The sequence below is a fragment of the Anas platyrhynchos genome, chromosome 15, assembly GCF_047663525.1.
Source record: "Anas platyrhynchos isolate ZD024472 breed Pekin duck chromosome 15, IASCAAS_PekinDuck_T2T, whole genome shotgun sequence".
Classification (NCBI taxonomy): domain Eukaryota; kingdom Metazoa; phylum Chordata; class Aves; order Anseriformes; family Anatidae; genus Anas; species Anas platyrhynchos.
In genome coordinates this window covers 12,267,501-12,288,635 of record NC_092601.1, presented here as the reverse complement: position 1 = coordinate 12,288,635, position 21,135 = coordinate 12,267,501, and the positions used below count along the sequence as shown (strand labels likewise).

Sequence of the window (21,135 nt, the reverse complement as noted above, 5' to 3'; positions counted from 1 at the left end):
TAAGACTTTGTACAAGCATTTTTCCCATTGCATGAATGAGAAAACAACCTCTTTTTGTTTATATTGAACCGATTCATCATTCCGTCTAATGGCCCTTCCTTCTTGTACTGGAAAGAACAGTGAATAGTCAGTCCCTAAGCCTCTCCATGCCTCTCAGAGTTTGAAGATCTCTCCCACTCCCAAGTCATCTCTTTCCCAGTCTGCAAAGTGCTAGTTTCCTTAATCATCCTTTGCATGGAATTCATTCTCTGTATGTGATCATTATTTCACCATCCTTCTCTCACCTTTTTACTCCAAACAGCTTGCTTGAGCAATAAACTTTGTCACTCCTTCATCTAGGTCAATATGAATGTGTTAAATACCAAATCCCAATACAGGACTCTTCAGAACTTCACTGGTGAAACTGAGAGAAGTGACCACTTGGACTTCTCGTGCTTACTGTCTCTTAATCAGTTATTTATACATGCAAGAACCTCTTACCATGTTCATTAAAAGCATTTACTGAAAAACCTTTATAAAAAAATCCTAAGAATTCTCACTATTCTTGCCTTCTATACTAATATGCCTAGAAGCAGTATGATTTTATTTCAATGCTGTTAAATATGTAATTTCAACATACCTTGAAAAAATCTGCTCCATTTGGAATTTCCCACTTAGGCTTCCGTACATCAAACAGAACAACAGCAACGCCTGACTTGAGAAGAGCACATCCCAGATTGTATCCCAGGTAGCCTCCACCTCCTGTCACCACTGTCTTTTTACTTTTAACCAGTGGTTCAGCGTGCTCAGTTAGTTTGCTCTCACACGGGTGGCCCCTGTGGAGCTCCTCTGTAGATCGTTCTTGCATCACAACTGCAAGATAAAAGGTCTTGTGAAAATTCCTGCATAGTACTCTGGGATCTAGACAATTTCAGTAAGTTTCACATTACAATGACTGTACTATTTTTATTTATATATATTTTATTACCTTAACATGCTTAAAGTGTATAATGTTTTGGTGACAATATTTCTATGTACAATGAGTAATGTGTCTGACTACTTTTACATTAAGATACAGTCTTTTCCCCACAAGTTTCATGTTATGTAGAGATATAAAGAGATATATAATTTTAGAGACATTATGGTTACCTGACCCTAACAGGTATGATTATATTTTTGAATGCTTGGTATATCAAACATTTTATCTTTGAAGACTCCCTTACTTCTGATATATTAATGTCAAATAGATGTTAGCCTACTAGTCAGGAAAAAACAAATTAGAAAAGGAATAAAAGAAAGGACTTGATTCTGCTTTTTAAATCCACTTTATTTCATGTTTAGGTCACGGTTATTCAGTAAAGACAATAACTCATTACCATTTAAAACTTTTTGTTGTTGTTACATAGATGACACATTTAATTTTCTGTTCAGTTCTTTGCAACTTTTTTTTTTTTTTTTTTTTTTTTTTAATCAGAGCATTCATATACAGCTAGAGTGACACGAAACAGAATGGGTAAGCCATTTGCTCTGTGGGTTCATCTACTTGTGAAGACTGATTAGAATATCATCTATGATAAGCAACTCCAGAAAAGTTACCTGTCTGCATGCTTTCTTCTGTATGAAAAGTGAGTTTATTCTACAATAATTGCTTCCCTTTAAAAATGTACTCAAATTCTACAATTGAAATGACTGGTATTCCAAATCACAATATACTTACAAGAAATCACTGCAGTTAATTATCCTACCTAGACAGCCCCTACTGTCTTGATTCCTTTTGTGGTCTTTACACGTTAGGATCTACGCTCTTACATCTCCAAACATAAATCCAGAGTACATACACCTAAAATCAATCAAACTAAGTCGCTGTAAAGTGGGAGGCAAACTGGGTGCCTCCCACTCTGATTCAGGATTATGAACCCAATTCAGATTATTATATAGTTGGATTAGGTCCTGATAGCAACATTCCCGTGCACAAAAGTATTTAAAGTATTTGCAGAAATCTTACAGCAGCTGGGCATAAGTTTGCTCTCAGTCATTTACACCAGGGTTCAGCAGAGAATGCAGAACTGGCCATGATTGGCAACTGTCAGCTGCATCACTTCCAGCATGACAAAGAAATACTAGAAAAACAACAAAAAATGCATCCCACAGAATGCAGTTACAGATTACTCTGCCATTGCCTAGTTAATTTTTTATAATTTTGGTTTTATCATTTTTCTTATTTTCTGCTTCACTTTTTGGATTTCAGACACAGGGAACGAAGTAGCAAATTCTCCATTCTGTTATGGTTTCAACACAATGTCAGCTCATTAAATTCAATGAAATAAATAGCAGAACACAGTGAAACTTATGAGCTCCTTATGTTGAAAAATATCCTGACATTTAAAAAATGAAAAATAATTCATATTTCCAAACTAAATTTAAATTGGAAATAAAAGTAAAACAAGTACACTTTTCCTGCTAAGGAAAATTAAGTTTGCAACTCTAAATCATGCTATACGGTGGCTTTAATCCATATAAAATTATTTCACCTTTTCTTCCACAAAAAAGCACCTTTTTGTACACTGTAAGGACAACTAAAGTAAAACTTGTGATGTATACCCTTAAAACATATTTTAAATTGGAATATAATTAAAAACTGATAATTAAAAATTAATATTTCCTTATATTTTGTTTTAAGTTAGATGGAGGTTGTATCAAAAAACATCTCACAAGTTTGAAGATCTTGCCAGAAATCTTTCTTAAAAAGCACTAATAGAATTAGTACATTTGTCAGCTTCATAGAACTAGGAAATTGTTATACAGAAAATTTTCAATGTAATGTATACAGTTGCATATAAGAAAAACATATATATTTCCAGAATCAGTAGCTTCCTTGTTTCTCTAGATTTGGAGGAGCTATTCTGACTTACTTATGCATGGTTACATCCTTGCATTCATGAGAATAGTTACGTCCTAAGCAGTTCACTTAGTGTGAGTTCTTCTTAGCTCCCCGACTTGCATTTCAAATATTAGAAATGCAGAAATGACTTCCCCAAAGAAAGTTAGTCAAACATTTCAGATTTTCAAAAATAGCTAAAGAAGCAGTAAGTACCCTTGGTAGAATCCTGGATGTCAGTGTTATCCCCGTGCTTCCTGTCCAAGTAAGATGGTGAGACTTCTCTTTGCTGGACAATTAGTAACACAAGGGCATCAGGTACTCTAGACAAACATCAAGATGTTCACGTGTGCTCAGTGCCTTTTGTTGTTCCTGCTCCTTTGTAGCTGGTGGCTGGGCTGGGAGCCAAAAAAGGGCAGGGCTTAATTTGTACATAATTTACGTTCCTTTTCAGGAAATAAATAAATAATTAAATGAAGATCTCCACATCAGATCCTTCTAAATATCTTACTGTTACCTGGTAAAAGCATTGATAAGACACTAGACAACACAAATACATTACTGTAACAGCATTCCGTAGATAAGTTGTACTAGATCACTAAAATGTCTCAGCCAGGGTTCTTGAAAAGTACAAAGATAAAGGTTCTTCAGAAAAACTGGAGAGAAAGTCTTAGCACTATCATTTCAAAAACAGATCTCTCACAGTGTGAAACTTTGGTTGGATACATCTCATCTAACAGCACGCTGAATGGAAATATGATTCCCTTCCACCTGGTTTCCGATCTAAATTTGGATACAGAGAAGAAAGAAAAATCTTGTTTGACAAAGGTACTTCGCACTTTCATCCTGATTTTTCTATCTTCATCCCCAATCCAATTTTGTATTTACAATGTAGGCGCAAGGTTTTGTTCTCTCACTTCCAGGATGAGTGAAGCACAGGCGGCAAACTAACCAGTACACAATAGAACAGGAAAAGACTTATTCTTAAATAGTGCATTTAAAATTTATTAATCAGTTAATTTATTATTATTATAGAAGTTCTCTGATCCTAAGATTTTAAAGCACTTTTAAAACACACATCCTTTTGCAAATTAAACAATAAGAAATCAAAGCCAACATTTTTAAATGGGTGTGTCTAAAATTAGGCCTCAAAGCAGTAGTTAAGATGCTAAAGAATCACTCCCAAATCTAAATATAAATGACTACAATTTTAAGTGTTGGCATGTTAGAAATATCTCAAGTTCATACGTGACTTTGCAATTTAAATGCAATTTAATGGTCACGTGTTGACAAGGACTCAGACTGACACCTAGGCAAATATATTTTAGCATAATATATATGCACTTAACTCCTTGTAGTCTGCATTAGAACCTTTGAATCTGTCAAGCTAATTTGCACTTCTTAGGTTGCAAAATGAATAGCAAACCCAGCTCAGAGTAAAAGCCCCAGGCATGCAGAGTTCTTTCAGTTGAGATGGTCACAACACTCATTTTTTTTTATCATTTTGCCTGAGAAAGAGAGTGGCTATTCCATCCATTCCTAGACTACTAAGGAACTCCTCCACAAGTCAAAGCAGCTGATCAGCATATTCGTAGCATATCAATCCCTCATTGCTCAGTGAAAATAAACCAAAACTATTTTAACGTGACTTTGGATTCCACCTTAACCAGAAGAGCTTTTCAGAATGGGTACTGTGTACCTCACCTATTACTCTTATTCTCATAACACATAAGAGAGGTGGCCATAATTTATTCACTGCATCCTGCTAAGTCTTTCTGAAAGAAACAGACGCTAAAGTTACAATGACAAGTGCTGCTGCGTTTAGACTTAAGTTTGTTTTTGGTCTTGAATCATAACTTATAGAATTGCTCTTTTCTACCTTTTTTCCTATAACCACTCACAGTTCACCTAGGCAGACAGAAATAAATAAGACAGCTGATATTCCAGCAGATGACTGCGTAAAATGCAACAGGAAGGACTACAACAGGAAGATTGCCAGTTTACACAGAGAAGGTCCACATTTCTGAAGTATCACGTTGGCTTATCAAAACGTTACTCACATCCAGACCGTAAAGCAATGTTGAAATGTAATTGCCCTGTTTCATAGAGGACTCTAGTAAGCTTACACAAGCTGATTTTACTCACATGCTACTCACATAGATTCACTGATAAATCTGAACTGAATAAGGGTGAGTAGGGTTCAGGACGTGAGTAAGACAAGACACCGCATGTCTCCGGGATACAAATAAATACCCTTGTCCCCATGCCTGTTCCATGGGTGCGAGAGCTGAGTGTTGGATCACAGACAAGACAGGTACAGACAGGTATTAGTTCAGGAGACAGACATGTGGAGACTGGAGCTTGGTCCCTTTCATTCAGCAGCTCCCACTGCTGTCAGAGGTGTGCCAGTTCTGGATGCAGCTGGGAAGCAGCCTGTTGGGGAACTGGTGTTGTGCTCCCTCCAGCAGTGTTGACAAGGCCTTTAGACTCTCTCTACTGCAGCAGACTTAACAGGTTCAGGTGCCAATGTAACACATAGATTAAATATAAGTTTATCCATATGTTTAAGAAATCTGTACAGGAACCTCAGTTTAAACCCTGATTAGGCTGATTTTGATGAAACACCAACTAGAGATGAGCACACATTTTTCCTATCTGCTTATGACAATAATTTTACGTGCAAATTTAAATATACACAGGTGATTCAATTCTCTAGTAAAAGAAGTTGTTATATACTTTGAAGTCATTATTAATCACATTAAATATAAGTAGGGCTGATTTAACCAAGAAGTAATCTCTCCAAACTCTTGCAAAATGCAACCTCAATTATCTTACCAATTCTGTATTCTGAAATATTTCTGAAATAAAATCAGTTTTAAATGTTTTATTTCTCTACTTTACTGAAACCCTTTTTGTTCCTTCATTGTTAAAAGGATACATTGTTTATTTTCTTTGTATTGTTCCTTATTTTTCAGCCTATTCCTGGGCTTTTTATCATCAACAGTAAAGGGCAAATTATGCAATAGATCACTTTAAAAACATATTAGAAACAGAAGGCCAATCTAGAAAGAATGAGCAAATAATTATATTTTACCTTAAGGCCTAAGCATTTTGTTTTTTGAGTCTAATGATTAGTAGTCTCCCAAACTTAGTTTTCCTTCAGAGGAGTCATCTCTCAGGCTATTATGTTTCATAGCACAGTTTGGAGAAGGTGACATAAATCTACTTGCAAAGTTACATATCCACTACAGTCTTCAGTTCATCATTGAGGTGCAGGAAAAGACAGTCCAAAAAACTATAAAAAAAAATTAAAAAGGACTAAAAATATTTGAACGCTAAAAAAAAAAGTGAACCCCACAGCTATCAGGTTGAAAATATTGATTATTTTTAATGTAACTGAAAATGAGAAATCACTGGAAGGTTTTATAGAGAATGACAGGATAGGAAGATCATTTTTGCAGGAACGTGCTGGTTCAACCTGAGCAAGGCAGGACTGCCTTTCCAGGCTGCAGAACAGGAGCAGTGCTCCAACTGTGAGGTAACAGGAACTTGCATGAGGGTTTATAATTGTGTGGAAGTTATTATACAGAAGGCAGCCTTTAACAGAGACGTAGCCTTAGCATGAAGAACTAGAAAGAAGTCTGAGTTAACATGATCAGCCGGATGTTTGACCTGAGTCATAGGCAGGACGGTAAGCTCTGGAGTGCCCAAGGGCAGAAGAATAGCAGAAAATCTTAAGAGACTAAGCTCTCTCTTGAAGCTATGTTGAGCTGGAAATGTCCAAGCTAAGGCAAGAACACAGGAGTGAGATATGAAAGGCTGAACTAGGCATGTGAATTGCTCACAAAATGGTTACAGTGATTATCCAGAGAAAGAAGAGAGAGGCTGATACAATTATAAAGTTAAGGGTGGTGGATCTTCCTTAGACCATATTCTGAAAACAATTAAAGAGCCAGAGGGGAGAAAAAGGAGATGATGTAAGTGAGTCAAGGGAGAGTAAGAAGGTGAGCAGGGGGCACTATATTGAAACCAGACACAATCCTGATCTTTGCTGTCCATACCCTATTACGTATGAGAATGATGAATTGGGGAAATTGCCTTCTCACCAGGAGATAGCCTCAGAAGTCCAGATAGTTAAAAGTACTGTCAGAAAACCTCACCGTTGTTTCTTTTCATCTTATTCCCTCTTACTGTAATCAGATCAAAAGCTGTTATGAGCAAAGAGGATAGTTGGCCAAATGAGGGTGTACAGTAGGGGAAAGGCTGATTGTGAGTGTCAGGAGTGATCAAAGAAGCTGCATGTTTGTGGCTATCTACAGTGCCCTAAATTGCTGTCCTGTTTAAATGCTGCACTGCTGACTTTGGTTGGGTTCCTGTGCCTCAAGTTCTTTGTGGGAAGCAGGGTATGCACATGTTACTCCATCCGTCTGGATCTTCTTGCACCATGAAATCAAAATTAAGTGATAGTATACACCCAGGCCAAGGAGCTAGGAAAAGTACGTAGCCTCCCTCTGTGACTTTACAGAGCAACCAGGGCCTGAAAGAGGGAAGGACTGAGAGACTGATATTAAAGGACTGGAGTCCTTGACACATGCTGCTTTTTGCTAAGTTCTCTGGAGATTCTTTTCTAATCTTGATTTTCTAGAACTTGTCTTGCTTTCATATCACAATTTCCCCAGCTTTCACATCACTTCTTTTAGTTTCAGCTAACAGTCATGGCAGCTGAAACATCAAAAAATGATGTGATGTTTCATGATAGGAAACATCACCAAATTTAGTATAAACAAAGTATATTATAATCAACTGCTGTTTGAGTTTTTTAGTTTTAAATGACCACATAAAAATCTTTACCATTTGACCTCAAATTACTTCTATAGAATAAAGAATAAAAAGTCCTTATGGAGAGTCTGAAGATCTGAAAGCCTGAGAGATTCTGGTAACTTGAAGGTATGGCTACTCCTCTCTACTTTTATGTACAAGAACCAGGAGTACAACACTTAGAAGTTTTTTGGCCTCTTACTAAAACTGTCAGGAAAGCTGTCATTTTCAATAGGAAGAAATTACATTTGGCAAAAAAATTTTGTATGCACTATTTCTAATGCACTAGCACTTCTTGACACGTAACAAAGAGAAAACAATTCCACGAGAAAGAAACAAAACCCTACAGTGCTCAAATAATCATTGTGAGCTGCAGGTTTTCATGGAATAACCGGTCTAGTATGAAAATCTAAACTTATTTTTGTGTTATGCCCATTGTTCGTATGTTGTATCTAGTCAAAAGGTACGAGTAACAGCAATCTTCAGTACCTCCAAGATAAGCAAAGAAATACATGCATATAAATTTAAGCTAATTGAAGTCTTAGGCTTTCACAGGCATAGACACAAGAAATATACAAGGGATGGCAAAATCCAAAAGGAAGTATTACTTAGAATCATCCTGTACTCTCCCACTCAGATCCCTGTAGCAATTGGATAGTGTGCTTACTGACCAATGCAACAGCATCCTATTGTGTCCCCTAGTCCTTTGGTTTATCGAGTTGTGCCTCTGCATTACTACTACTTAGCAATTTATGTTTTCTTTATAATAAACTGTAACAATTTAGCTGAAATGAGTACAGCATAAGAATACCCTCTAATCATTTGACTTATTATCTACAGCATAAGAATACCCTCTAATCATTTGACTCTGTATCTAAAACCTAAATTAGTAGAGTTGTTCAGGCTCATAAGTGATTCTGAACACCTTGTGCACTTGTTCGCATCCAGCTGCCCAGCCATACTCACTACTGACACAAACATATGATTTCAGAGTGGCAAGACTGGTTTGGACAGCGTACCGAATCTCTGATCCTCATCGCAACCCCAAAAATGTCTGGAAATACCTGTTGTAGGCTGTAAGTAGTTTTGTAGTCACTCTCTGTGACTGCAAAAATCAATCATCCTTATAAAAAACATTGACTCTAAATCAACAGAGAGCTGAGAGAAGTGAAGTGATAGTGGTGAGATATTCAGGTTTTAGGTGAGATGACAGAAAAATTTAAAAAGCATTTAAATCAGAATATAAATCTGCAGGTCTTGCAATGTTAATAGAAAAGAGGAAAACATTGAACTCTCCTCTAAACATCACATCTTGCTGTGCATAGAATTTTTACTTTAAAATGAGAAATCACAGGATGTGAATTTGGGAGAGGACACTAAGAATGTTAATTTTTAATATAAATTTAATCAAATGCTAAACATTGCTACAGAACAAATAGTTCTAAGGAATTAAGTAGTTCTTAAATCTGTGTCACAATATTAATGCAAAACCAAATGTAAATTACTACCCAAAGTACGTACGCATCATTCAAATGAAACATTAAGTACTTTATGATAGTACAACATTCCTCACATTCCTTGCTCATTTAGAAAAGGAAGATACAGAGGCTGAACAACTTACCTATGGTCAGGTTGCAGTTTCATGCCAGGAGAGAGAAGATGCACATTCTTATTCCCATTATTACACAAAAGGTGTGTTTTCTATACCTAACACAGCAAAAGAACAATGGTATGCTAGACTAAGTTAAGATCCTTCGGGCAGTTAAGTTCCTTCTGATTTTTTGATAGGCAAAAAGACATTAAGCATTCATCATGTTGCTTTTCAATAGTTTGCCTTTCAAAAAGACTTTTCTCTGTATAAAAACAATGCAATTACATATTTCTGAATAACAGAATAGTTATGGACATATATTGTTTAAAGTGATACTATGCTATTTTTTTTAACTTTCTGCCATCTGTTAATGGGTTTTTCTTTTTAATATCATCAGATACAGTATTTCTAGAAACAAGCATATCAAATACTTTAAACAGCTTTCTCAAAGTCTAAAAAATCAGGGTTTTCTATTATATTAATCAGACAGCAACCTGCAAAGCTGAGAACTCAGATTCTTTTAAAATCCCTTAGATCTTCATTAGAAAAAATAAATATTCTCACTCCATCCCTTCCTTTTTTCTGATCTTTATGTATTTATTTGTTTTACGATTCTATGTATTTCATCATTTCCTCTTGGAAGGAATAGAGCACACATGAATACTACAAAGCACAGCCTTGGAATGTGCCATATAAAATACTTGTCAAGTCAGGCTCTCATTTACTCTGCATTTGTGGTTGCTTTGCATGCTGCAGAGTGATTTATAGGCCAAATGAAATGGTAACTGAGAGGCTGCATTGCCAAGGTAGGGTGTATTACAGGAAGAAACAAAGCAACTTGTAATAGTAATGGGTATGCCCTTTATCAGCTCTTAGGTTTCTTAGAAGTGAGGACAGTTTGTACATTTAAAGGGAAGGAATAAAAAATAAACGCATCATAAATAAAAACACTGCATTGTACTGAATAAAGGCATGTTTCTTTGTAGAGAGCAGGGATTAGAGTTTGCTTTCTTACATATAGGAGTCACAGAGAAAACTGAAAAATGCAGGAGCTATATATATATATTAACACATGCAGATTTTAAAAAGATTATGGAAGACAAACCCTAGCAGGTTTCCTTTTAATTCAAAGTTCTTCTGTTACTGCACTGGAAAAGAGAAGTACAGATCATTATTACTCTTACATATGTTTTCATACCCATAAAAACACTGCAGGAGTTACGAGGGCACAGGAGGTGGCTTAGATAGATGGAAGAGAAGGATTTATTTTGCATAACAACAGTCAGATACCTTTTTAAATCTTGTCATAATTTCTACTAAGTTTCATTTACAATTTTATAGTTACCTCTATTGTTATTATTAACCCAGAAATTGTAACATAATATGCAGAATTGTCCAAGTAGGAAAGGAAAAAGGAAACATCCTCTAAAAGACACCAGGTGCTTAATCAATAAAGAAAGAACTACAAATTAAAAAGCCTCGGTGCCATGTTAACTGTAACAATGACAGACTAACAATGACAGAGGAAGCCCCTACCACTGAAATCATGTAAACTTTTAGTCTACAAGTTCTGTCTATTTTACCTATCACACTCTGGTAGAATTCAGGATTCTAAAAGATGAAGCCTCATATGATAAGACAGAGATCATCAATTTCTTTGTGCTGTAGCTCCATCAATGCATTCAGTATAGATACCTAAACCCTAGATTCTATCTGTTATAAAAGATACAGGTGAAAAAATAGGATATTTTCTGATGCTTGCAGGTTTCTGAAACTAGATTTTCCATTCTCTCTCTCAAAACTATTCAGAAACCAAATATCTAATAAGCATCTGCTTGAGGTTGTATCACAGAGGAATGAAGTGTGACAGAATGAAATGTATCCTACATATATCTAACTGCTCAACATGCATTAAAATGATTGAATAAAAATTTTTATTACTAAGTTGTACTAACACTTTTGTGTGCCTAAAATCTTGGAACTTTGTGGTTTCAAATCTAGAGAAACACTAATAAGAGATAACATGCTTACAAAACATGGAGAAATTCTTACTGGACAGACTTCCATAGGGCAGAGCACAACACACACTTATTGCTGATTTTTTCCATAGAAGCCACATAAACTTGCTGGGGTTGTCTCTGCACAGTTTGATGGATGAACTTGTTACTGTCCCAAGCCATCTCCCCCTCTTCTGTCAGCTGTTTTCCCCTGAAGCAGGTATGGGTGAAGTACACACAAAGGAGTTCCTGAACCACCAGTTCATACTAACATCATACAGAACATCTGTACTCACACAGAGGTTATCAATTCTTGCTACGAAGCCAAAAAATCTTCTGATAAGAAGTTGAACACATCCTTCAGGGTAACAACTGGTTTAGCTGTTTGCCTTTAATTCATTACATGCAAATCAACATATTCAGTGATTCACAGCAAAGACATTTCTTACAAACAAGCTGGCAGAAAAATACACAGCTTTGTCAATTATAAAACTCGTCTTTTATTATGGCTTGAATACAGTGAATTGCATTCCAGGAAGCATGAACCAGGAAAGCAAATGACATCTACATGACAGACCAACATAGAAAAGCCATTAACAGAGCACTTGATTAATGTGGTCGTCACTGCTGACCCACCTCCTTAAAATGTTTTCCTGACTAAGTAGTCCTCAGATTGATGGGAGCAGGTAGGACTAGAGTTTCCAGGTAGGTAATAGGATGGTGACAGAAACTGTATTTTAAAGGAAGAAGTTGCTCTGCAGGCAGCAGGACTGACCAACCTGCAAGACAACAAGGCTTCAGAAGCATGGAAAGAGAGGCTACACAGCCTGAAAACACTTTTAAAAGAAGTGAAGTTGGATGGGATGCAATGGCTAAATACTGCAACTTCCAACAGTTTTAGACCTTCTGTGGTTACAACAATTGTAATGTAAGAATTTGTTCCTTACTTTTATGTTGCATTTTCCTTGAACGGAAGGCTTAGGAACCCTTAGCTCACTCCACCAGCAAGACGACAACTCACAAATTCCTAACATGTATTTAAGTCTACTGTCTGAACATGGGAGTATGCTCAAGAGACCAGAGCTATGAACAAATGACTAATCTAAACTACTGCAAACAAACAAGAGATGAGATGAGTATTAGTATATGTTGTACTGAACTGAAGATTACATCGATCCATTGATGATCAGTCTATGAGACACTGTTTAAACCTCATTGTTTTGAATGAGTAAAATCTACAAAAATTAACAAATACCATACAGAAAAAAGGATGTGAATGAGAGGTGTGCCAGACTGCAATCTAACACAACACAAGGAAATGCTCTGATTCTTACCCACATTTGCAAAATTTGTCATATGCATTACTATCTTACTTCATAGAGAGTCTATGATATCACTTAACATACCTGCACAAGTGTATTACCTTTTAAAGCTCTCTGTAATGATATCAGAATATATGCTACAGCATTGTGACATTTTTGAATCCTCCAAGGAATAAATAAGCATCTTTCCATACCTTTTGTCATTAATCATCATCTAACATTTACATACATTCAATAAAAATGTAATCAGTCCTATTGATTTACAACCAAGATTTTCATATCAAAGCATCCTAGTAGTTACACACATACCAACACATATAAAATATACTAATAAAAATCACAGACAGTGATACTTAGCATAAGGCACCTTGATAACTGCAGTATTCCACAGTAGGTTGGTACTAGCAAGGAAGGCAGAAAGCAGGAGGTGCAGAGCATACAAGGCTAAAAAGAGACTTTTATGATAAAAATAAGTTTTAATTCTTTACGGAGACAAAACAGATAAAGGAAAAGAAAAGAGAGTATCTCCCGTATTAAGTCATTCCCATCAGCTGGCACTGAGGACATGTGAATAGCTCCTGAATAAATTCAGACCATGTATCTGTATTTTGCATACTGGATTATTTTTCATTAAATATTACATATATGAAAACCTGAGATGAATTCCTAGCCCTCTGAGGACAACAGTAAACACCTACAAAATGCTAATGAAGTGTCATCACTGAATTCCTCATTACAAAAATGTATATTTCATAAATAAATTGGGAAAAAAAATGTGAATACTGTAGTTATCTTAAATTTGATTTTCTTGTAATGGTACTGGAAAAATTTTTAATCTTTCTATGACAGGAAACATGTAAGAATTTAATAGAATTACTTAGAAGATGGGCAGTGTCTGGTTATACAAACATAACCATGCTTTAAGAATATCAAGATATTTCTTGTTCGCATGTCTGAAGATTTCTGAATCATCCACTTTAATTCCTTCTCTACTGCCAACATAAAATGAAAAAAGTAGAAATACCCATTAGCAAACTTCTTTTGGCAAAAACATTTGTTCCAAGCTTTGTTTTCTACACTAAAGTTATTTCTTGGACTTCCTATTCAAAATTGGAGTAAAGAATTCTCTTTCTAGTATCATAACCATCTGTCACATCTGTTAGGTATAAGAGCACCATCCAACAAGTCTCAAAAAAACTGCCAAAAAAGACATCTTTGACATAACCACCAACTGATTGAAGCAATTACAAGGATGATGCAGTAAAATATTTTTTCCCAGCCTGAGGAGACACAAGAGTTGTGATCCCTGTATAACTACTACATATAAATTCACTGTGTTTTCTAAAATTTGTATTAACCACATTGGAAACTATCCTTTGCTTTTGACTAGACTTTGGTTTACTTCAAGTCCTGCAAAACCTGCAAGTGAAGTAAATTAGTATCACTTATCATCTGTAATCTCTTCTCTGCCAGAAGTTTAGAGACAACAAAGAGTACATCTTTCCTACTTCTGCTTGAGGCTGGAAGCTTTATGCATACAATTAAAGAGAAGCAGGCTAGTGGTACCACTCCAATCATATTCAGCATCCTTTGTTGGTATAAAATTTAATCCTACAAGTCAAGAACATGAATAATTTTTAAAATACAAAATCAAAATGCATGAATCACATAAGCTCACCATCACAACTGAAAAAAACGGTACTGGAAATACAATATAAATTAACTTGAGTAACTTTAAATCTTCCTTATTTATGTGTTTAATTGTTCTACAATATTATGCAGTTTCTGAAGTACATTAAGAGGAATGGCTTCCTATACACTTTACAATCAGTAGTTTACCTCAGAAGACTAAAAGACAAATGATAGCTGTGGGACACTAGCCTCTGCCTCACCCAATCCTTGATGAACATGTCGTCAAGCCTGAGGTTTTTACTACAACTCTCTCTATAGTTGTTTGCCTGTCCATTTTTCCCCTCAAACAGCTCTGTGACAAATGCTTCTGTCAGCTCTTACTTTTCTTGTTTAACCCTGAGAAAGCACTGTTGCATTCACAACCAGCAATTTCTCTTTTCCTGTTTTTTTAATTTGCTAATTTAGAAGTAGCGGGTTGGCTCTGTGAGTGGTTTGGTTTGTCCAGCTGCCTCTCCCACAATCTTGTAATAATAGTTCTGTGTTTGTTGAGGTTGTCTTTACTATTAATGTGGTCTTTTTCCAATCACTCTTGCTCATTTAGCTGATAAAACATGCAGCCCATGTAGCACTTCGTATTACAGCCATTATATCTGGTCCTAACTCTCCCTGTTACGTGCTTAGCTGCTTATTCTTAGAAGAAACTAAACCATTAATAATAAATACACATCTGCCTAGCTTCGCTCACCCCAAACAACATACTTCTTTTTGAAGTGTTCTTTGTGTATTAGGTTATACTGTGGAACTATTTCAGTTAAGCACCAAAATCATTACAATGTTTTTAGGTTTGGAAGTGTCACTCCTGCAACTTAATACACTTTGCATTAAGTTTACAAAATGTTATCCTTCTATTGAAATACTTCAACTATATGTAAGATATGATCTATTGTGGTGACTGTTTACCTGAGCACTTTTTTTAAAGACAGAATTGTCCTTTCGGTTCATATTCCAATTTTCTAGTAATAACCTGTTTGAAAGAAAAAATAAAAAACAAATAATTACAGCAGCTTTTCATGAAGATACACAGTAGCTTTGTATGTCTGCTTAGCCATGTCCTTGTGTGACAGAAAATCTTTTTATTGTAGAGGCATAATGCATTTGAAAGCTCTTTAGAAATACTTTTGCTTGCTATTACTAACAAAGTGGTGCTTTCTGATTCTGAACTGGCAGTTAAGAAGCATTAATCATGAAGGAATGTAAGGATCAATAAAATTTAATTGTTTCTAGGCAGGTATCAAACCTAGCTCTAAATGACACAAGAAGCATCAGGGAATGGTGTGTCACCTGAGCCAATTCAGTCTACTGAGACACAGTTGGCATGCAGTGCTAGCACAGTTATATTGCTCCAAGAAACTGACTTAGCTCATTTGGAGTCCACAGAGATACCACAGAAAGGTAAAAGAAACTCCATGCTAAGGGAAGATAAGGAAGAGAAAACAAAGAAAAAACCTGACGAGTGCTTGGCAGGACATGCAGAGAGATAAGATAATTGAAAATTAGAGTAAAGAAGACACAAGATAAATTCTGGCATGTCCAAGACTTAAAGGGGAAAGGAAAAAGTTTGAGTCATATTATTTAGGAAAGCAGAAAAAAGACTGAGATTAGGAGGTGAGATCTTTGAGAGAACAACTTTGCAAATTCTTTGATAATTCAGGACATGTAAGAGTGAAGAAGGTGGTTTAGGTAATCCTGCCAGGAAAAGGTTAGTGGAAACTTCACAGGTCTTTAGAAGCAAAGAGAAAAGGAAATGGATGCTAACTTGAAAAGTAGATGGGTTGAGATGGGATTATTTCAGAATGAAAGATGTTACATAATTTCATGTGACAACACAATTCTAGCAGACAGAGAATGGATGATGATGCAGTTAGAAAAGTTAGGGTAAAGTAGGATAGACGGAGTCCATAAAGATTTCAGAAAATAAAAAATAATTTGTATTTCAGAATAAGAGGTCAGACTAAAGGAAGAGGTACTAAAAAGGATATTTTATTTTTTCATAATATATACAAAGAGAAATACAAAGATTTGGCAGGTGATAGAACTCAGCAAGGAGATGAACAACTTCATGTCATTTCCCTTTGACATAGGAGATGGAAGAACCACAACTGAGAAAAAAACAATAGCCTGTAAGTTTAGCACACTGTTAGACCACTGCTCAGATCCTTTACTATGATGGTTGCTAATACTATAAGATTGCAAAACTAAATCTCTCTAAAGCAGACAATTCATTTGCATGTCCTTTCCCAAGCCTCAAAAAAACCTCTAAAACTGACAGTACAGGAAACAGCATTTCTTTTGCAAATAGCTGATACTGACAGTCAGATATTCTTGCCTCTACTTTGTGAATTAAAAATGTAATTATTGAGAGATTCTTGATACTCACCTCAAAGATTTTGCCTGCTTTAAAAAACTTCTAGCTTTTGCTACTTCTTCAGTAAGTTTCTTTAAATCATCTCCTTCAAAGTAAGGGAAAACTGGATCCTAAAAATAGAATTAAAATATTCTGCTTTATCATGCAACTACTTATTATTTTCAATGTCTACCAATTTAATTAATTGAGCTAAAGCTCTACACCTCCTTGTCCCTGTCTACTTGCAGAGGCCTTTGAATTATAAGGGGTAGGGGCAGAGCAACTCTGGATTCTCACTAATACTCTTTCCTACCGTGGCAATCACTAAGGCCTCTTGGTGTAGCATTAATGTGCTATGTAAGGATTTTACAGTGATAAATGAAACAGAAGATAGTGAGGATAAAAAGGCACAGTTTTTAAGCTAAAGCTAGCTTAAAAACAGCGTCCAGAGATAGGATGATTTTGCTTCTTTTTCAAAAACTAAATTGCATTATATACTTCTTTCAAAGGTTAGGCTACCTGGCCAAGGCAGCTAGCAGACATACAAAACCAGATATTAGGATTTCTCCTTTTGGTTGCAATATAACATATCTTAAGCTGAGTCCTGTATTACTACTTCTAGTGATTTTTCTTTTTTAAAATGCAGTTTTACTACAGATGAAGATTGAGGTGGAGAGAAACAAAACCAAGCCTAACAAAACCAAACTACTTAACATACATCTTCATCATCAAACCCCTCCATCAACATTCGGTGTGCTGCTAGTTGGCCATCCACATCTCCAAAACTGCAGTGGTAGCGCCCTCCTGTTTGGGACGCAAGCTTCTTCAGAAATTCATTAGCTTCTCTGTTAACAACAAAGCAGTTAAGTGACTCATGAAAATTATTTCTCTGAAAGCAGCAACAATTAAAAAAAAAAAACAATTTCTAAGCATTCCTCAAAAAGTATGATAACTAAACAAGCAGTTTGGAGTACATGATTACATATTTCGGTATCATTTCTAATCTTCAAGAGCTAATGAAGAATATACTCTACCTAGTTATCATTACCTCCGAAGACAGGTTATTTTTGAACATGAGGTTTAGTGTAATAACAGAATCATAAAAAAAAAAAAAAAAGAAAACGGGTTGGCAAGGAAAAGGCAACAATATTTCACACAGGGTAAGAAAGCCAAAAGCTGGGAGACACCATAAGGGGAAGTAACATTTTTGCATGCCCCATAACTTGTTCTCTTGTCTAAGCCTCTATTGTTTGCCATTGTCCAACATGTCCAACGGCTAATACAGTTGCTATTGTATTCTTATTACAAGTATGCTAAATAACACACTTCTACTGCCGTGTCATTTTAGAGTCCTTTCTAGAGTCCTGAAGCACTAGCATTATAATAGTCTCAATTTAAGACCACAACGGCTGAGTTCTTTAAGACCTCCAACAACTGCTGCATTTTGAGGTGGCAGAATAGGTATGTACCTTGTAGAAGTGGTCTGTTTGGCTGTCTGCTCCCTGCATCACACAGCCACCATGAAGGTAAATGTAGAAGAGCACACACTTCGTGGTATTGTTGCATGGTCTCCAATTCTGGACCATGCAAAGATCCCTCCAGAAGAGTAACCACCGATGTATTTTCAACCCAGACTCCATCATGGCTGGCACTAACACTTTCCCAGTGCTCCTTATTCCAATTCAGCCTAATCTATTATTTTTCTGCTGCAGACTAGGGATGCATATCACAACTCCATGTGTGTGAAGGCGGTTCTCTCAAGGACAAGCTGTGGGAGATACAGGCCATGTGGCAATTACCTGTGTCAGAACAGCTTGCCCAGTTCCCACCTGAATGAATGCCTAGCTCAAACCTGTTGTTCAGTGAACTGAGCATATGGCATGCTCTGAGAACGCAGCCCTCTGACAATAAATAAACTAATAATTTTCATGATTGTTTTGATCTTGTATCACATGATTGTTTTGATCAAGTATCACATACCTGTCCGCACAGCTAAATGAAATGGTGTGAATTTTAATATCTTGTTTCTTTCTCAAACTTTCAATTTCTTTCAAAATCAGACTGCAACTGGTATCTGGTTTTCCATCAGTCAATACATACAGTGCCTCTATGTCTTGGAAACTGAGAGCTTTCTGAAACCATAAAACAAGCTAAAATAATTAGAACATTTATATGAAAAGTAATTCTTTAAAATGAAAACACTATTCCAATGATTTAAGACAGCTGTATATTTACCACTTCATTATGAAAGTTAGTATTGCCTTTTCCTTTTCACTAAATATGAGAGATCAAGGATATAACTTTGTAAAAATAAACAAGTAGATAATTTGTAGCATAAGGCACTGTAATCACAAAAGCAGGGCACCACCAAAAACTGACTCCTTTAAATAAGCTAAATAGATTCAAGTAAATAGATTCAGTTAACTGTTGTGGGAGTAAAAGATGCTTAATGTCTGAAAATCAGGCTCACTAGAACCCAGCCATTTTATATTATGAAAACTTGCTATGATAATTAGCTCAGTGGACATTTCTGCAATATAAACATGTCTTCTAATGCTACTGCACTTGATTTGCCAAGAATTCCAGAAAATTTTTATGAAGATTCTGTAAAGGTATCTAGAACAAGAATCACTCATTTAGGGCACAATTTCTTTACTGATTTAAATTTAAAATCTCATGAAATTGCAAGTTCTTTCAGCCTCTGTTTTAAATTGTTTTTACTAGTTAATTTCTACACCAAGAATTTTTATGGAAGAAAAGTTCCTTCACCTGTTACTGAAGTTCAAGAATCACACTCAATGCCCATTTGATTCTAACCACTATTGCTTCTCTAAAATCCATGTTTGGCTCAGACCAAATATATCATAACCACAATTGTACATAACCATCATTTTGAGGAATTAGAATCATAGAATCATAGAATATCCTGAGTTGGAAGGGGCCCTTAAGGATCATCAAGTCCAACTCTTGACACCACACAGGTCTACCCAAAAGTTCAGACCATGTGACTAAGTGCACAGTCCAATCTCTTCTTAAATTCAGACAGACTCGGTGCAGTGACCACTTCCCTGGGGAGCCTGTTCCAGTGTGCAACCACCCTCTCTGTGAAGAACCCCCTCCTGATGTCAAGCCTAAATTTCCCCTGCCTCAGCTTAACCCCGTTCCCACAGGTCCTGTCACTGGTGTTATTGGAGAAAAGGTCTCCTGCCTCTCGACACCCCCTTACGAGGAAGTTGTAGACTGCGATGAGGTCTCCCCTCAGCCTCCTCTTCTCCAGGCTGAACAGGCCCAGTGCCCTCAGCTGTTCCTCGTACGTCTTCCCCTCCAGGCCTTTCACCATCTTCGTAGCCCTCCTCTGGACACTCTCCAACAGTTTCATGTCCTTTTTATACTGTGGTGCCCAGAACTGCACACAGTACTCGAGGTGAGGCCTCACCAGCGCAGAGTAGAGCGGGACAATCACCTCCCTTGACCTACTAGCGATGCCGTGCTTGATGCACCCCAGGACACGGTTGGCCCTTCTGGCTGCCAGGGCACACTGCTGGCTCATATTGAACTTGCTGTCTACCACGACCCCCAGATCCCTCTCTTCTAGGCTGCTCTCCAGCGTCTCATCGCCCAGTCTGTACGTGCAGCCAGGGTTTCCCTGTCCCAGGTGCAGGACCCGGCACTTGCTCTTATTGAACTTCATGTGGTTGGTGATCGCCCAGCTCTCCAACCTATCCAGATCCCTCTGCAAGGCCTTTCCACCCTCATTCGAGTCCACAACTCCTCCAAGTTTGGTGTCATCAGCAAACTTGCTCAAACTTGCTCATTAGCTATTTTTTCTCTCCATGGCTCTTTGAATGCAAAGATTGATGAAACTACTGACATTTCACAATCTTCCTAAACTCAGTATGAACAATGAATGTTGTATTTTTGAGCCTTGTGGGCAGGAACAGTGGCTTAATTCCAGATCCATTTGGTGTTTTGAATACAAGAAGTGTTGTATAGTATGTTTTACCTAAATGTTTTATAGTACGTTATCAATATGATCAGCACAAGACACTCTTTCTTCTCCAGACTATAGTATATAATTTACTAACCTGTAAAGCCATAAGGATACATGTATTACCATGAGCGTGGAATTTGGACACCCACTGCACAGCATCATGACATGTTTTATCAGTAGCCTCTACAAGATACTCCCTCCAGCTCTCTGTATTTTCTGAAAATCTCAGCAGGTTAAACCTGAGGAGAAAAATGGCCAAAATATTTAAACCTAATCAATACTATCAATCTCATTGGATAAGCTAGTTTTGAAACAGAAACAAAACCAAAAAACAAACAACCAAAAACAATCAAGAACCTATTATTGGAATAAGAAAGTGTCAGAAAGTTTAACTAATTCTGCATCAACAGAAAGTCAATTGGAATGCTGAACCCAAACGTTAAACAGCATCAGCCTATGGCAAACGTGGCACAAATCTTAGAGCTGAGAATTCCAAGCTGCTTAAAATGAAAAACAAAAGTAA

The 21,135-nt window shown here is 36.6% G+C and overlaps 1 protein-coding gene across 15 annotated transcripts in view; it reads right to left on the bottom strand.

The window, feature by feature from the left end:
- LOC101798315 (putative short-chain dehydrogenase/reductase family 42E member 2) overlaps window positions 1–21,135 on the bottom strand; it is a 59,403-nt gene that overhangs the window by 13,721 nt on the left and 24,547 nt on the right. The window contains exons 16-24 of one of the 15 annotated variants that reach the window (XM_072024115.1): window positions 20,707–20,851; window positions 18,602–18,753; window positions 17,340–17,466; window positions 16,655–16,752; window positions 15,178–15,241; window positions 11,900–12,042; window positions 10,372–10,414; window positions 9,297–9,382; window positions 3,076–3,255 (exon numbers count right to left, since the gene is read on the bottom strand). In XM_072024115.1, the coding sequence (XP_071880216.1) occupies window positions 12,001–12,042; window positions 15,178–15,241; window positions 16,655–16,752; window positions 17,340–17,466; window positions 18,602–18,753; window positions 20,707–20,851 (628 nt within the window). In that variant the 3' untranslated portion in view covers window positions 3,076–3,255; window positions 9,297–9,382; window positions 10,372–10,414; window positions 11,900–12,000. Of the gene's footprint in view, window positions 1–619; window positions 853–3,073; window positions 3,256–9,296; window positions 10,325–10,371; window positions 15,242–16,654; window positions 16,753–17,339; window positions 17,467–18,601; window positions 18,754–20,706; window positions 20,852–21,135 lie in introns of those variants that run through there. The other 14 variants (XM_072024108.1, XM_072024110.1, XM_072024112.1 and 11 more) reach the window with 14 other exon arrangements.